Source organism: Aquarana catesbeiana, linkage group LG01, assembly GCF_042186555.1.
Source record: "Aquarana catesbeiana isolate 2022-GZ linkage group LG01, ASM4218655v1, whole genome shotgun sequence".
Taxonomy (NCBI): Eukaryota; Metazoa; Chordata; class Amphibia; order Anura; family Ranidae; genus Aquarana; species Aquarana catesbeiana.
In genome coordinates, this window is record NC_133324.1 from 718,546,538 (window position 1) to 718,562,314 (window position 15,777).

General features: G+C 42.9%; 1 protein-coding gene across 1 annotated transcript in view; it reads right to left on the bottom strand.

Annotated features, from left to right (window-relative positions):
* The window catches only part of LOC141111804 (uncharacterized), a 60,377-nt gene extending 50,811 nt beyond the window's left edge, over positions 1–9,566 (bottom strand). The window contains exons 1-3 of the mRNA XM_073603949.1: positions 9,485–9,566; positions 5,385–5,513; positions 287–505 (exon numbers count right to left, since the gene is read on the bottom strand). Coding sequence (XP_073460050.1) covers positions 287–505; positions 5,385–5,510 — 345 coding nt within the window. The 5' untranslated portion in view covers positions 5,511–5,513; positions 9,485–9,566. The remainder of the gene's footprint in view (positions 1–286; positions 506–5,384; positions 5,514–9,484) is intronic.
* Positions 9,567–15,777: the final 6,211 nt, after the last annotated feature.

A 15,777-nucleotide genomic window follows, 5' to 3' on the forward strand; every position in this document is an offset into this window, starting at 1 on the left:
CAGCAAAGGCAGTAGCTGGGGGTGTACACATGCCGTGGCCATTTTGAGGCAAAAATTATAGCCACTGTCGCAGCGGGCACAAATTTCAAATGCTTTCAATTGGAACAGCCCCCCCCCATCTTTTCATGACCTGTTTTGGAAAATTACTGTATTTAGTAAATACAAGTCCAAATTGGTACCCTCCACTCATAACGTTCATAACAGCATTTAATGAGATGAAGGTAAAAAAGGGGTTTGATGTAACATAAAAGATTTTCTGCACGCTGACCACTAGTATAAACTGTACCTGAATTCCTTGGGCAGACGACAGTAGGGCTCGGTAAAAACGTTCAGTCTGACAAGGTGCTGTATCACCAATATCCACATGTCTGTTCTGCAGTCTTTGGGGAACAGCTGCAACACTCCAGTGTGGATCATCTCGAATGTGAGCGTTTTCCAGAGAGAAGTCTGGATAACCATTTTTCATGTCAAGCTCAACTTTCCGTGCTGCTCTTTGCCACAAAATCTGCAAATGTGTCATAACACCAACACAAACATAAAATTAGGTTGACAATTCTTAATAAACAGACAAAGGAAGCTTTGGACCCATAATATAGCTGTGAAATACATTTATTCAGTGTGCCCTAATAATATGTTTACTGTGAGCTGTCTGGTTGGGCAAGTATGGGATCAGAAGGGGTGGTTTATTACCTAATGAAGAAACACACAAAATGTAAAATATTGCATGTTATTCCACTGCTTATGCCTGCTGGTAGGACACTAAGCACCAAACTTTGCCTTGTGCATTATCAACAATGAGGAATAAGTGGCACTTTAAAGGTGTTGATGGTAGTAGATGAGGGGGTGTATTCAAGGCATGCCTTTGGTGCAGAGGTGTAACTAGAACCTTCAGGGCATCAGTGCAAGAAACCATAAAGGGTCCCCCTAGTTCCGCCACTGGTGTCAGTAGTTTTTTTTTTCTTTACCATTTTATTTTATATTTTTTTACAATATTTTTTTTTTTACACTTTTTTTAGGAGCCCCGTTGGTGGGCTTTGGTGAAATATCAGGGGTCTAAACAGACCTTTTATGTTTCACCTTTGAGACAGAGAAGGAGATTGGGGACACAACCCTCAATCTCCATCTCTGCAGCCTCAGCTACACAGAATGAATGGACAGGACTAGCTCTGTACAGAGCTTTCTGCCCATGCATAAACTGAAGCATAGTAAACACAGTCTACTCTTCCTCAGTTATGGATGAACAGAGTCAGTGATTGGTACAGATCACTGACTCTGTTTATTCAGCCAAGGAAGGGGCTGGTAAATGACAGGAAGATGGGGGGAATCGGTTCCTCTACATCAGTGGTTCTCAACCTCAGTCCCCAAGTACCCTCAATGGGCCATGTTTTCAGGTTTTCCTTTACTTTGCACAGCTGCTTTAAATAATTATCAACAACATGGTATTGATAAGAGCTTTTTTATCTAGGGGAAGTTCCCAAAACATGGCCCGTTGGGGGTACTTGAGGAATAACGTTGAGATCCACTGCTCTACATGCTGCCACCCCTCTTATCCAGGTATATGGAGGGGTATACAGGTGGGGCTGCAAGGGCCCCCCCATAGTACAGGGTCAGGTCGCAAATTGCGTGTGCTTTTGTCAGTTCTCAATAGGGATGAGCTGAACACCCCTCTGTTCGGTTCATACCAGAACATGCGAACAGGCAAAAAATTTGTTCGAAAACGCGAACACCGTTAAAGTCTATGGGACTTGAACATGAATAATCAAAAGTGATAATTTTAAAGGCTTATATGCAAGTTATTGTCATAAAAAGTGTTTGGGGACCCGGGTCATGCCCCAGGGGACATGGATCAATGCAAATAAAAGTTTTAAAAACAGACGTTTTTTCGGGAGCAGTGATTTTAATAATGCTTAAAGTGAAACAATAAAAGTGTAATATTCCTTTAAATTTCGTACATGGGGGGTGTCTATAGTATGCCTGTAAAGGGGCGCATGTTTCCCGTGTCTGACAGCAAAATGACATTTCAAAGGAGAAAAAGTCATTTAAAACTACTCGGCTATTAATGAATTGTCGGTCCGACAATACACATAAAAGTTCATTGATAAAAATGGCATGGGAATTCCCCACAGGGGAACCCCGAACCAAAATCTTAAAAAAAAATGGCGTGGGGGGTCCTCCTAAATTCCATACCAGGCCCTTCAGGTCTGTTATGGATATTAAGGGGAACCCCGGCCAAAATTAAAAAAAAAAAATGGCGCGGGGGTCTCCCTCAAAATCTCTACCAGACCCTTCAGGGTATGGATTTTAAGGGGAACCCCGCGCCATTTAAAAAAAATGGCATGGTGTCCCCCCAAAAATCCATACCAGACCCTTATCCGAGCACGCAACCTGGCAAGCCGCAGGAAAAGAGGGGGAACGAGAGAGCGCCCCCCCTCCTGAACCGTACCAGGTAAGGAGGAGAGCTCTGAGAGCTGATTGGATGGATGGAAGGGACACCCCCCCTTCAAACAACGCACAGGAACAGAACTGAGGCCGTCAATCAGCTAGAGATCTCTCATGGTCATGTTTTTTTCTCTTGGTTTCTGGAAAACTTGTCAGAAATGACTCATGCTGATAGCAGAGGAACAAAGCAGCAGAGAAAAATTACACATAGTGCTCTTAATTGAGACAAGTACACATTGTAGAGGGATATGCTTTGTTCATATTTCATGTCTGAGGTTTACAACCACTTTAAGGCACATGCGTTATGTGTGTTGCATTAAAGCAGCCTATTTAAATGAAAGGACTGGAAATTCACCTGTAGCAAGGTCCCAGGCCTCCTCTAGTCTAATGAGAACTTTTAGAGCCAAGAACTGCTGACATCCTTCCATAAAGAGTGGGTTGTAAGGCATAGTGGGTGTAATGCAAGTTAGATTAATGGGCGCCAGACACTTCTTGAATGCAAAGAGATTTTACTTCTCTTAAACAGAACTTTGGGAGAGAGGATTAGGGCCAGGACACCCTTAGGTAGTTGCAATGTTAATTGGCAGACTCCGAGACTTCTACAGGTAGACAGCCATGCAGTTAAAGGCATCCAGCAAGACACCACATCTGCATGTGTAGGAATACTGTCTCCTATGGCAACAGTCTTTAACAGTTTCAAACAATAGGTGTAACAGTTCCGTAACTTCAACTACAATCCCTTCTTGTAGTTCTTCAACCCACTGAGCTTCCAGCCTCTCTCTCACTAGGTGATTCACTGCCACCGAATCCCTTGAGCTCTTCCAATCTTCACTGTAGTATCTTCCTCAAGCGTCACCCCCGCTTCTCTGCTGGATCCCTAGCTTGGAACTCCAGATACTTATCAAGCTTCACCCCACTGGCCTGCTCGGTCCCTGGCTTGACACACAAGGCTGCTTTGCAAGCATCACCTCCACTGGCTGGGTCTCTGGCTTGAAACCCGCTGAAGTTTCCCGATTATTCACCGTCCCCGGTTGGTGAGAATTCTGCTCCGGTACTTGCTTCAGCTACTTACTGTGGTCCCTGGTAATAAGGTGGGTGGTCCCTTAGTGGCGACAGCTTCCCCTCTACCTCTGACCACGACAGGTTCTCCAGCTAGCAGAACTGTCACTTCTGGTTGGACTGGAATCCCACCCCTGCGCTGCTCTCTTGCTTCTGGATAGGCCCGGGATAGGCCCAAACTCTGGCCTAGCAGCCCGGGCAGTACAACACATGTTAACCCAGACAGCCGTCCAGGTAGCACAGAACCATGATCACCTGACTCCACCCAAATATATATGTTCTCCCAGCAGGCCAAAGGATTTAAGGAAACCACTGCCCATTGGCCGAGATACCCCATATACTCACAATATGTCCTTGCTTTGCCCTTGTCTTATCTTTTGCCACCAGGTAACCGGCCACCTAGCGGCAGAATAGAGAAGTGCAGCAATTCCAGACTTAGGGTGAACTCAATTGATCCCTAACAATGAGCCAAGGTAACTACACCTGGCAGGAAAATTTAGGAGCAACCCTGCCTTAACATCCTGGTGCTACACACCAAAATGTACAAATAAGGACATGCACCAATTCTGGCAATGCAGCATGCCAAATTGAGGTGCCATTCAAAATGGTAAGGTACATGTGTTAACCGCTTCCCGACCGGCGCACACCAATGTACGTCGGCAGAATGGCACGGCTGGGCAAATGGGCGTACAGGTACGTCCATTTGAATTTCCCGCTGTGTCATTGCGTGCGCGCGCGCCGGCTGGGAGCTCCGTGAGTCGAATCGCGGGTCCCGCGGACTCAATCGCCGCGGGGATACCCGCGATCATCTCACGGAAAGCAGGAACGGGGAGATGCTGATGTAAACAGCATCTCCCCGTTCTGCCTAGTGACAGTGTCATTCGATCTCTGCTCCCTGTCATCGGAGCAGAGATCAGTGTACTGACACACACAGCCCAACCCCCCTACAGTTAGAAACACCTCCCTAGTACTGATTTAACCCCTCCCCGCCCCCTAGTGGTTAACCCCTTCACTGCCAGTGTCATTTACACAGGAATCAATGCATTTTTATAGCACTGATTGCTGTATAAATGACAATGGTCCCAAAAATGTGTCAAAAATGTCCGATGTGTCCGCCATAATGTCGCAGTCACAATAAAAATCGCTGATCGCCGCCAAAACTAGTAAAAAAAAATTATTAATAAAAATGCCATAAAACTATTCCCTATTTTGTAAACGCTATAACTTTTGCGCAAACCAATCAATAAACGCTTATTGCGATTTTTTTTACCAAAAATATGTAGAAGAAAATGTATCGGCCTAAACTGAGGAAAAAAAATGTTTTTTTATATATTTTTGGGGGATAATTATTATAGCAAAAAGTAAAAAATAATGCGTTTTTTTCAAAATTGTCGCTCTTATTTTGTTTATAGCGCAAAAAATAAAAATCACAGAGGTGATCAAATACCACCAAAAGAAAGCTCTATTTGTGGGGAAAAAAAGGACATCAATTTTGTTTGAGAGCCATGTTGCATGACCGCGCAATTGTCCATTAAAGCGACGCAGTGCCGAATCGCAAAAAGTGCTCTGGTCAGGAAGGGGGTAAATTCTTCCGGGGCTGAAGTGGTTAACGTGTGTTCAAAATGAATGGCATTGCAATGCGCTAATGCACATGAGGTGTTTTACCATACATTGTGGTTTTACTGTACATTGCGGTAACATATGCATTACTGAGATGCACCGAACTGAAAACGTGTTCAGATGTTCATGTTACTAGTCATTCCTGAAACTGTAGTGTGTACTACATGGAACCACAGAAAAAAAAATGCTACTTTATTATATATTCAGATAAAATAAGCTTAGGATTTTTGTCAGACAAGTTTGCTCACTTTGTAAAAAATACTCACCCTATCAACATCATTATTAAAAACTGTAGTAAGTTCAGCCAGAAAATGAATTGCATCAGGTGTCAGTAGTGTATGGAACTCATTTTCCAGACCAGCTGGTGGGTCACTCAGATCCACGTTATCCATTGCCTGTAAAACAGTGAAAGTATTTGTAAACCCTAAAAACATTTTCATTAATAAAATACTTGTTTTCTCCTTTTTTCTTCCTTTGTTGCATCTCAGCAGGGATGTGCAGTGAGGTCATTGGCTGGTGAAGCACTGGCTAGTATCAGAGCCAGATACACACAGGTTACATAGGCGCGATTGTTAGAGCAAGAGCAATAATGCAAGCACAAGACCTCCTCTGTAACTCTAAACATGTAACCTGTAAAAAAAAATGTACAGTGTCGCATATGGAGATTTTTAAATACTGAAGTTTGGCGCATATTTACTCTGCGTAACATCATCTTTCACATTATACAAAAAATTGGGCTAACTTTACTGTTTTTTTTCTTTATTTATGAAAGCTTCTTTCCAAAAATATGCGTTTGAAAAATTGCTGCGCAAATACCGTGTGACATAAAAATGTAATTCCCCCTACGGTGTCTGCTACAAAAGGAAGTGAGGAGAGGCACTGTGAGCTCATCCTCTCAGTCTGCTGCAAACAGAGTATGCCAGCTTGTATTTAAATTGCCCGCTCTGTGTGTAGCTTCTGACAGGCTGTGCAAGGAGCCCCAAATTATGACCAATGGTGGGGTAGGACTTCAGCTACCCTATGTCGCCGAGCTACGACCCTCGAAGTGCGATCATTTTTTTTTATTTTCATGGCAGGTGAGGCTCTGCCTCCCCTGACTGCCTGTTTCTGCATCTCAGTACTGCTGTTTTTCTCCTGCAGCCTCCACCCAGTCACTTCCTGTCTAAATGCATGCATTGCAGTGATGAATGGTATTTCTCAGCGTGGGTTTCCAGATGGTGAGAGCAGTGGACCATACCACTTTTTATCAGCACAACCAGGAAAATAATTAAGACAAAGACAGAACGTCATATACAGTGCCTTGCAAAAGTATTCACCCCCCTTGGCAGTTTTGTTGCCTCACAATCTGGAATTAACATTGAATGTTTGAGGATTTGCATCATTTAATTTACAGAACATGCCCACAACTTTAAAGATGTTTTTTTTTATTGTGAAGCAAACAACAAATAGGACAAAATAACAGAAAAAGTAAATGTGCATAACTATTCACCCCCCAAAGTCAATACTTTGTAGAGCCATCTTTTGCGGCTATCACAGCTCCAAGTTGCTTTGGATAAGTCCCTATGAGCTTGCCACATCTTACCACTGGGATTTTTGCCCATTTCTCCTTGCAAAACTGCTCCAGCTCCTTCAAGTTGTATGGTTTGCGCTTGTGAACAGCAATCTTTAAGTCTGACCACAGATTTTGTATCGGATTGAGGTCTGGGCTTTGACTAGGCCATTCCAACACAGTTACATGTTTCCCCTTAAGCCACTCAAGTGTTGCTTTAGCAGTGCCTTTGGGGTCACTGTCCTGCTGGAAGGTGAACCTCCATCCTAGCCTCAAATCACACACAGAGTGGTACAGGTTTTGCGCAAGAATATCCCTGTATTTAGCACCATCCGTCTTTCCCTCAACTCCCAACTGCTGATGGTGATTTGATGTGGGTGATGTGATGTGTTGGGTTTGCGCCAGACATAGCGTTTTCTTTGATGGCCAAAAAGTTTGATGTTAGTCTCATCAGACCAGAGCACCTTCCTCCACACATTTTGGAAGTCTCCCACATGCCTTTCCGCAAACTTAAAACATGCCATTTTGTTTTTGCTGAAAGTAATGGCTTTCTTCTGGCCACTCTGCCATAAAGCCCAACTCTATGGCGAGTACGGCTTATTGTAGTCCTATGTACAGATACTCCAGTCTCTGCTGTGGAACTCTGCAGCTGATCCAGGGTTATCTTAGGTCTCTGTGCCACCTCTCTGATTAATGCCCTCCTTGCCCTGTCTGAGTTTGGTAATCGGCCGTCTCTTGGCAGGTTTGCTGTTGTGCCATGTTCTTTCCATTTGGTTATGATAGATTTGATGGTGCTCCTAGGGATCATCAAAGATTTGGATATTTTTTTATAACCTAACCCTGACTTGTAATTCTCAGCATTGTCCTTACTTGTTTGGAGAGCTCCTTGGTCTTCATGGCAGTGTTTGGTTAGTGGTGCCTCTTGGTTAGGTGTTGCAGCCTCTGGGGACTTTTCAAAAAGGTGTGTATATGTAATGACAGATCAAGTGACACTTAGATTGCACACAGGTGGACATCATTTCACTAATTATGTGACTTCTGAAGGTAATTGGTTGCACCAGAGCTTTTTATGGGCTTCCTAACAAAGGGGGTGAATACATACACACATGCCAATTATCAGTTTTTTATTTCTGAAAAATCGTTTTATGTATATGTTTTTCCAATTTTACTTCACCAACTTAGACTATTGTGTTCTGATCCATCACATATAATTCAGATTAAAAAAACATTGAACTAAAGGCTGTAATGTAACAAAATAGGTAAAAATCCAAGGGGGTGAATACTTTTGCAAGGCACTGTACCTCTTTTATAATGTAGACAGAGACTCCCCCAAGCTCTACCGCATGTTTATAGGATGATGAGCTGAATAACGGTGCTCAGGCCATCGTGTCACATACATCAAAATTGCAAAAAGAATGCCGGCAACTCGATTGCTTCTTCTTAAATCTTTATTGAGCACTGTGACAGGAGTCAATTTGGGTGGGGGGTTTGTGGAACTCAGATTACCTTGGAGAGCTCTGGAAACTCTGTGTCCAGCTTCCCCGGACCCTCTTATGTGTAAATCACCCTGTGTCCATTAGGGGCCCAGGGTGCCTGAGAACCCCACTATGATCTGTGCTATTTGGACACACTTTACAGCCACACTGGAATGTTGTATATATGTATATATTGTGTGTCTCATGCTGTTGTGGACTCTTTGCTGTGATCGTTTGGGGTGGGGTTGTATTCCAATGTTCTATTGTGTCTGTGTGCCTTGGATATTATGGGATGTGTATGTAAATTAGCTGTGAGATTGGTGGGGGCGAATTCCTCCAACAGCTCTCCCTGCTGATAAGACTGTTTACTGATGAGAAGTTTGAATACACCTGACCTGTGTGTCTATTGTGATTAGACAGTTTACCCACCCTGGATCCAAGGGTGAGGGGGAGGGGGGTCTCTGAGTTATATATCTGTTGTAACATGTGCTTAAATAAAGGAGTTTTAATTTTGTTCACCCTACACTGAGTTACGGCTGGTGACTGGGTGGGCTAAAGGGTCTTGGATAGTGCTGGTTCTGGACAAAGGAAGCGTTTACGGCTGACATAGACCTATTGAGGACAGGGGTTCACACAAGCACAAACAGCAGGGCGACATCAAAACGCTAACATATTTCGGCGAAAGCCTTCCACATAGCATTGCTATGAGGAAGGCTTTTGCCGAAACATGTTAGTGTTTTGATGTCGCGCTGCTGTTTGTGCTCAATAAAGATTTAAGAAGAAGCATTTGAGTTGCTGGCATTCTTTTGCACTGTACCTCCTTTATACGGTGGGTTTAGCAACATACACTTGATTCCAGTGGCAAGAATCACCAGATTCTCGTGGCTGGAATGACAGGTGCGTGCAAAAAAGCAACGGCCCTTAAGCCTGTACAAAGTATTGACAGACAGTAGCCTGGTCATACAAGTTAAAAAAATCATAATATTTCACTATTTTATCCTCGCGGAATTTTGCACATTCTACTACTACTACTTTACCTGCAATTTATACTTTCCAACTACTTTACACAATCTAATATTTCCTAACAATGTGACCAATTTGGACATCTCTAACAATAATCAGACAAAACCTACATTATTAGTATTTTAAAGGCTTCCTGCACTGTTCCAAAGCAACCAGTCAGATTTAAATCTTCTGTCATATCACAGAAGTTTAGATCTATGTGTCCAACCCAAAAATTTCACTAAGAAAGATAAACTGGATCACTTTTATGATCTGCTAAAAGAGGCCACAACAAAACAGAATCTCCAGGTTATAGAACAAGTGGCAAGTAGTTACTCACAGTGTTTCCGGAAGAAATGCGTACAGTATATCTGCAAATCTTTTTTTAAGAAGTTGGAAAATGGGATTGCGCAGTAAGTACGTTCCTATCAATATTTAACAGTGAGGTCCTCAGACTTTGATCTGTAACTTTAAACATTCCACAAAAGTAACATTATTTCTCATGCATATCTGGTTAACAGAATTAGTGAGGCATTTTAATTTTTAAAGCTTAACTGATGAGAAAAAAAAAGATAGACAACCTAAATTGCAACTTGGACCACCAGCAATTGTAACATATAAATGCTGTAAATTAAGAATACTTTCAAAATAGAAGTGTTAATAGTTTATTTTTATCAATTAACAAAATGGAAAGTAAATGAGCAGAAGAGAAATCCAAATCAAATCAATATTTGGTGTGATCGCCCTTTGCCTTTGATAGGGTAAATGGAATAGCCATTTCATTTATCAAACATTTATTTATGATTATCAAAATATGTATTTCTGATTAAGCAGATATATTTGATGCAAATTGTTAGAAGTCATATGTGTAACAGCTGTTGTGTTCAAATGCTATTTACACCTTCATTTGCAAAGCTATCTCGGCCTTTTCCCAGAGAACTGCTGGAAGTGACATGTCTATGTGAACCAAGTATTTTGCATTTCAATCAAGATTTTACTTCAAAGAACCTTTAGCTAGCTAGTTACCACCCTTTGGTAAAACATATAAATTGTATTACAAGGCCCTAGCTAGACAGAGCAATTCTTTTGAAATCAACATTGTACTGTGATTGTGCTGCTCTCCCTGCCTGTAGCTAAACTACAGGCGTGTATAATAAATACATCTATTTTTCAATCTGGCTTCAGCAGTCAAAATGTTACTGAAACCCATGAGTCTTGAGGTTTCCCCTACAAAGTGGGGTCCTTCGCGCCGGTGAGAGAAACTCTGCAGACATGGCTAAGAAATAGAACACCACAACCTGGGAATTCACTTCTGCCGGCGAAGGTAAGCAAACTTTTTGCCCTTGTGCTGTGCTTATTTCTGTAAGTTGGTTTCATGAAGAAGTACTCTTTCCAAGAACCTTGACTTGAAATTTTTATTTTTACTTTTCTTTCTATTTTCCATACTATCTGTTACTTATTACTGTCCTTTGCATGAGTGTATTCTGCTGAATGGCTTGCCTTGCCCTATTTCAGGCACACTGTGTGCTTAGGTAGGATTTCTGCAGTTCCTGCGTCTGGGGGACCGGCAGGGCCATCTTTAATATCGATTGGCCCCTGGGCAAACGTTTTCTTGGCCCCCCCCCCTCATACAGTTTTGCTCTCCACCTGTTCTGAGACATACAATAAATAACAGTCTAGACTTAAAATCAGTTTACTGTATCAGATCAGGAAGCGATTGCGATTGGTTGCCAGAGGTTACAGTGTATCATTACCCTTACTGACTGGTTGCTAGAGGTTACATCACACATTACACCTCACTGATTAGTTGCTAGATGTTACAGCACATGATTTCTGCTTGTTGATTGGTTGCTAGAGATTACTGTACAGTAATACTGCTCACTGATTGATCATCTCCTCACTGCATGATATACATATGAATACCGCCTTCATTTACATATCTATGCTGCCTGCTGCAGCTATTTATGAATGCTGGTTATTTCCATGTAAACACAGGGTCTGCAGGTGAGTCATCTGTACACAACAATAGGGCAGAGCTGGGCAGCATTAGTAGCAGCACTTCACACTGAGATATCAGGACACAGCAAGGGACTTATGCCCCGTACACACGGTCGAACTTTGTTCGGACATTCCGACAACAAAATCGTAGGATTTTTTCCGACGGATGTTGGCTCAAACTTGTCTTGCATACACACGGTCACACAAAGTTGTCGGAAAATCCGATCGTTCTAAATGCGGTGACGTAAAACACGTACGTCGGGACTATAAACGGGGCAGTGGCCAATAGCTTTCATCTCTTTATTTATTCTGAGCATGCGTGGCACTTTGTCCGTCGGATTTGTGTACACACGATCGGAATTTCCGACAACGGATTTTGTTGTCGGAAAATTTTATAGCCTGCTCTCAAACTTTGTGTGTCGGAAAATCCGATGGAAAATGTCCGATGGAGCCCACACACGGTCGGAATTTCCGACAACACGCTCCGATCGGACATTTTCCATCGGAAAATCCGACCGTGTGTACGGGGCATAAAACTTCAAGGGACATGGGAATTTATACTGGGATAGTTGGCAAGTATGAGGCAGCTGCTTTGGGCCCCACAACAATGACAGGGCCCAAGGCAGCTGCCCCTTTTGCCCTGCCTTAAAGACGGCCCTGGGGACCGGCCAGGTCAGAGATCGGGTCTTCGGACTCAAGGTATCATTCACAGGCTGTGGCTGATAAGGTACTATGTGTGGTGGGGCCCTGGTTTATTGCCAAGGGTGACGGGCTGCTTAAAAAACAGCACTGCTTAAAACCTTAGTACCAGTTTCACATGAAATCCTGTTTTCTTTTTCTCTTCTGCGTAGCTCTCTTATAAAACTACACAATTAGCAGGAAAAGGGTCTTCTCTATTCAGCAAACAGTGCCTATAAACTGATGTGGAAGACTTTTTAGGGAAAAAGAACTGTCACCCTACACCTTCAAAACAGCATCAATTCTTCTAGGTACACTTGCTCATGGTTTTTGAAGGAACTCGGCAGGTAGGTCATTCCAAACATCTTGGGGAACAAATCACACATCTTCTGCGGTTGTCGGCTGCCTCAAATCCTGTCTCTTCATGTTACATAGTTAATCTGGTTGAAAAAAGACACAAGTCCATCCAGCACATACTCAATGTTGTTGAGATCATGGCTCTGTGGGGGCCAAACCATCACTTCCAGGGCTCCTTGTTTTTCTTTACACTGAAGATTCTTATGACATTGGCTGTATGTATGGCGTCATTGTCCTGCAGCAGAATACATTTAGGGCCAATCACATGCCTCCCTAATGATATGGCTTAATGGATAAGTAATAATAATGTATTTCTCAGCATTGAGGACACCATTGATCCTAAACAAAAACCAACTCCATTTGCAGAAATGCAGCCCAAAGCTTGCAAGGAACCTCCACCATGATTCACTGTTGCCTGCACTCATTATTGTAACTCTCTACAGCCCTTCAGCAAACAAACTGTCTCCTGCTACAGCCAAATATTTCACATTTTGACTCATCAGTTCAGAGCACCTGCTGCCAATTTTCTGCATCTCAGTTGCTATGTTTTTATGCATAGAACACAGAAACGAGGCTTATGCCGCATACACACAAGCAGACTTTTCGCCCGGACTGGTCCGACGGACTTTTAGACGGACTTCCGACTGACTTCCCCAGCGAACGGACTTGCCTACACACGATCACACCAAAGTTCCACGGATTTGTACGTGATGACGTACAGCCAGACTAAAATAAGGAAGTTCATAGCCAGTAGCCAATAGTTGCCCTAGCGTCGGTTTTCGTCCGTTGGACTAGCATACAGACGAGCGGATTTTTCAATAGGAACTGGGTCCGGCGGAGTTGCGACGTAAAGATTTGAAACGTGTTCCAAATCTAAAGTCTGTCAGATTTTCGACTGAAAAAGTCCGCTGCAGGTCTGATGAAGCCCACACACGGTCAAATTGTCCGCCAGACCAGTTCGGTCGAAAAGTCCGCTTGTGTGTACGCGGCATAAGTGACACAACTATGTACAGTACTGTATATACACACACATATATATATATATATATATATATATACACACAGTATCTCACAAAAGTGAGCACACCCCTCACATTTTTGTAAATATTTTATTCTATCTTTTCATGTGACAACACTGAAGAAATGACACTTTGCTACAATGTAAAGCAGTGAGTGTACAGCTTGTATAACAGTGTAAATTTGCTGTCCCCACAAAATAACTCAACACATAGCCATTAATGTCTAAACCACTGGCAACAAACATCAGTACACCCCTAAGTGAAAATGTCCAAATTGGGCCCAATTTGCCATTTTCCTCCCCGATGTCATGTGACTCGTTAGTGTTACAAGGTCTTAGGTGTGAATGGGGAGCAGGTGTGTTAAATTTGGTGTTATCACTCTCAATCTCTCATACTGGTCACTGGTAATTCAACATGGCACCTCATGGCAAAGAACTCTCTGATGATCTGAAAAAAAGAATTGTTGCTCTACATAAAGGTGACTTAGGCTATAAGAAGATTGCCAAGTCCCTGAAACTGAGCTGCAGCACGGTGGCCAAGACCATACAGCGGTATAACAGGACAGGTTCCACTCAGAACAGGCCTCACCATGGTCAACCAAAGAAGTTGAGTGCACGTGCTCAACATCATATCCAGAGGTTGTCTTTGGAAAACAGACGTATGAGTGCTGCCAGCATTGCTGCAGACAGTTTGCTGAAGACAAGCAGACTAAGGACATGGATTACTGGAACCATGTCCTGTGGTCTGATGAGACCAAGATAAACTTACTTAGTTCAGATGGTGACAAGCGCGTGTCGCGGCAACCAGGTGAGGAGTACAAAGACAAGTGTGTCTTGCCGACAGTCAGGCATGGTGGTGGGAGTGTCATGGTCTGGGGCTGCATGAGTGCTGCCAGCACTGGGGAGCTACAGATTATTGAGGGAACCATGAATGCCAACATGTACTGTGACATACTGAAGTAGAGCATGATCCCCTACCTTCAGGGACTGGGCCACAGGGCAGTATTCCAACATGATAATGACCCCAACACACACCTAAAAGATGAAAACTGCCTTGCTAAAGAAGCTGAGGGTAAAGGTGATGGACTGGCCAAGCATGTCTCCAGACCTAAACCCTATTGAGCATCTGTGGGGCATCCTCAAATGCAAGGTGGAGGAGCACAAGGTCTCTAACATCCATCAGAAAAGTGATGTCGTCATGGAAGAATGGAACAGGACTCCAGTGGCAACCTGTGAAGCTCTGGTGAACTCCATGCCCAAGAGGGTTAAGGCAGTGCTGGAAAATAATTTTGGCCACACAAAATATTGACACTTTGGGCCCAACTTGGAAATTTTCACTTAGGGGTGTACTGACTTTTGTTACCAGCGGTTTAGACATTAATGGCTGTGTATTGAGTTATTTTGAGGGGGCAGCAAATTTACACTGTTATACAAGCTGTACACTCACTACTTTACATTGTAGAAAAGTGTCATTTCTTCAGTGTTGTCACATGAAAAGTGTCCACCAGTGCCGCCTCATCAGTGCACATCAGTGAAGGAGAATTTGATCTGTTTGCTAAATTTTATAACAAACTATGCAAACAGTTTTTTTTTCACAATTTTCGGTCTTTTTTTGTATATTTAGCAAAAAATAAAAAACCCAGTGGTGATTAAATACCACCAAAAGAAAGCTCTATTTGTGTGAAAAAAAAATATAAAAATGTCATATGGGTACAGTGTTGCATAACCGTGCAATTGTCATTCATAGTGTGAGAGTGCTGAAAGCTTAAAATTGGCCTGGTCATAAAGGGGGGTAAATCTGCCGGGGGTCAAGTGATTAACTACTTGCCAACCAGTGCACGCCGATATACGTCGGCACAATGGCATGGCTGTGCAAATGGGCGTACAGGTACGTCCCCTTTGAAACACCACATTGTGGGCGCGAGCGCCCGCCGCGTGCTCCGTGACCGCAGTCTCGATGTCCCGCGATCGTGTCACAGAGCGGCAGAACGGGGAGATGTCTATGTAAACAAGGCATTTCCCCATTCTGCTTAGTGGCAGAACAGAGATCTACAGCTCCCTGTCATCGGGAGCAGTGATTGCTGTCATGTCCTAGGTATCCCACCACCCCCCCAAAGTTAGAATCAATCCCTAGGACACACTTAACCCCTTGATCGCCCCCTAGTGTTAGCCCCTTCCCTGCCAGTGTCATTTACACAGTAATCAGTGCATTTTTATAGCACTGATCGCTGTATATTTATATAATGGTACAAATACAATGGTCCCAAAATAGTGTCAAAAGTGTATGACACGTCCACTATAATGTTTCTCAGTCACAATAAAAATTGCAGATCGCCGCCATTACTAATAAAAAAAAAATTACAATAAATTGCCATAAATTTATCCCCTATTTTGTAGACGCTATAACTTTTGCGCAAACCAATCAATATACGCTTATTGCGATTTTTTGTTACCAAAAATATGTAGAAGAATACATATCGGCCTAAACTGATGAAGAAATTAGTTTTTTTTTATATATTTTTGGGGGATATTTATTATAGCAAAACGTAAAAAATATTGCTTTTTTTAAAAAAATTGTCGAT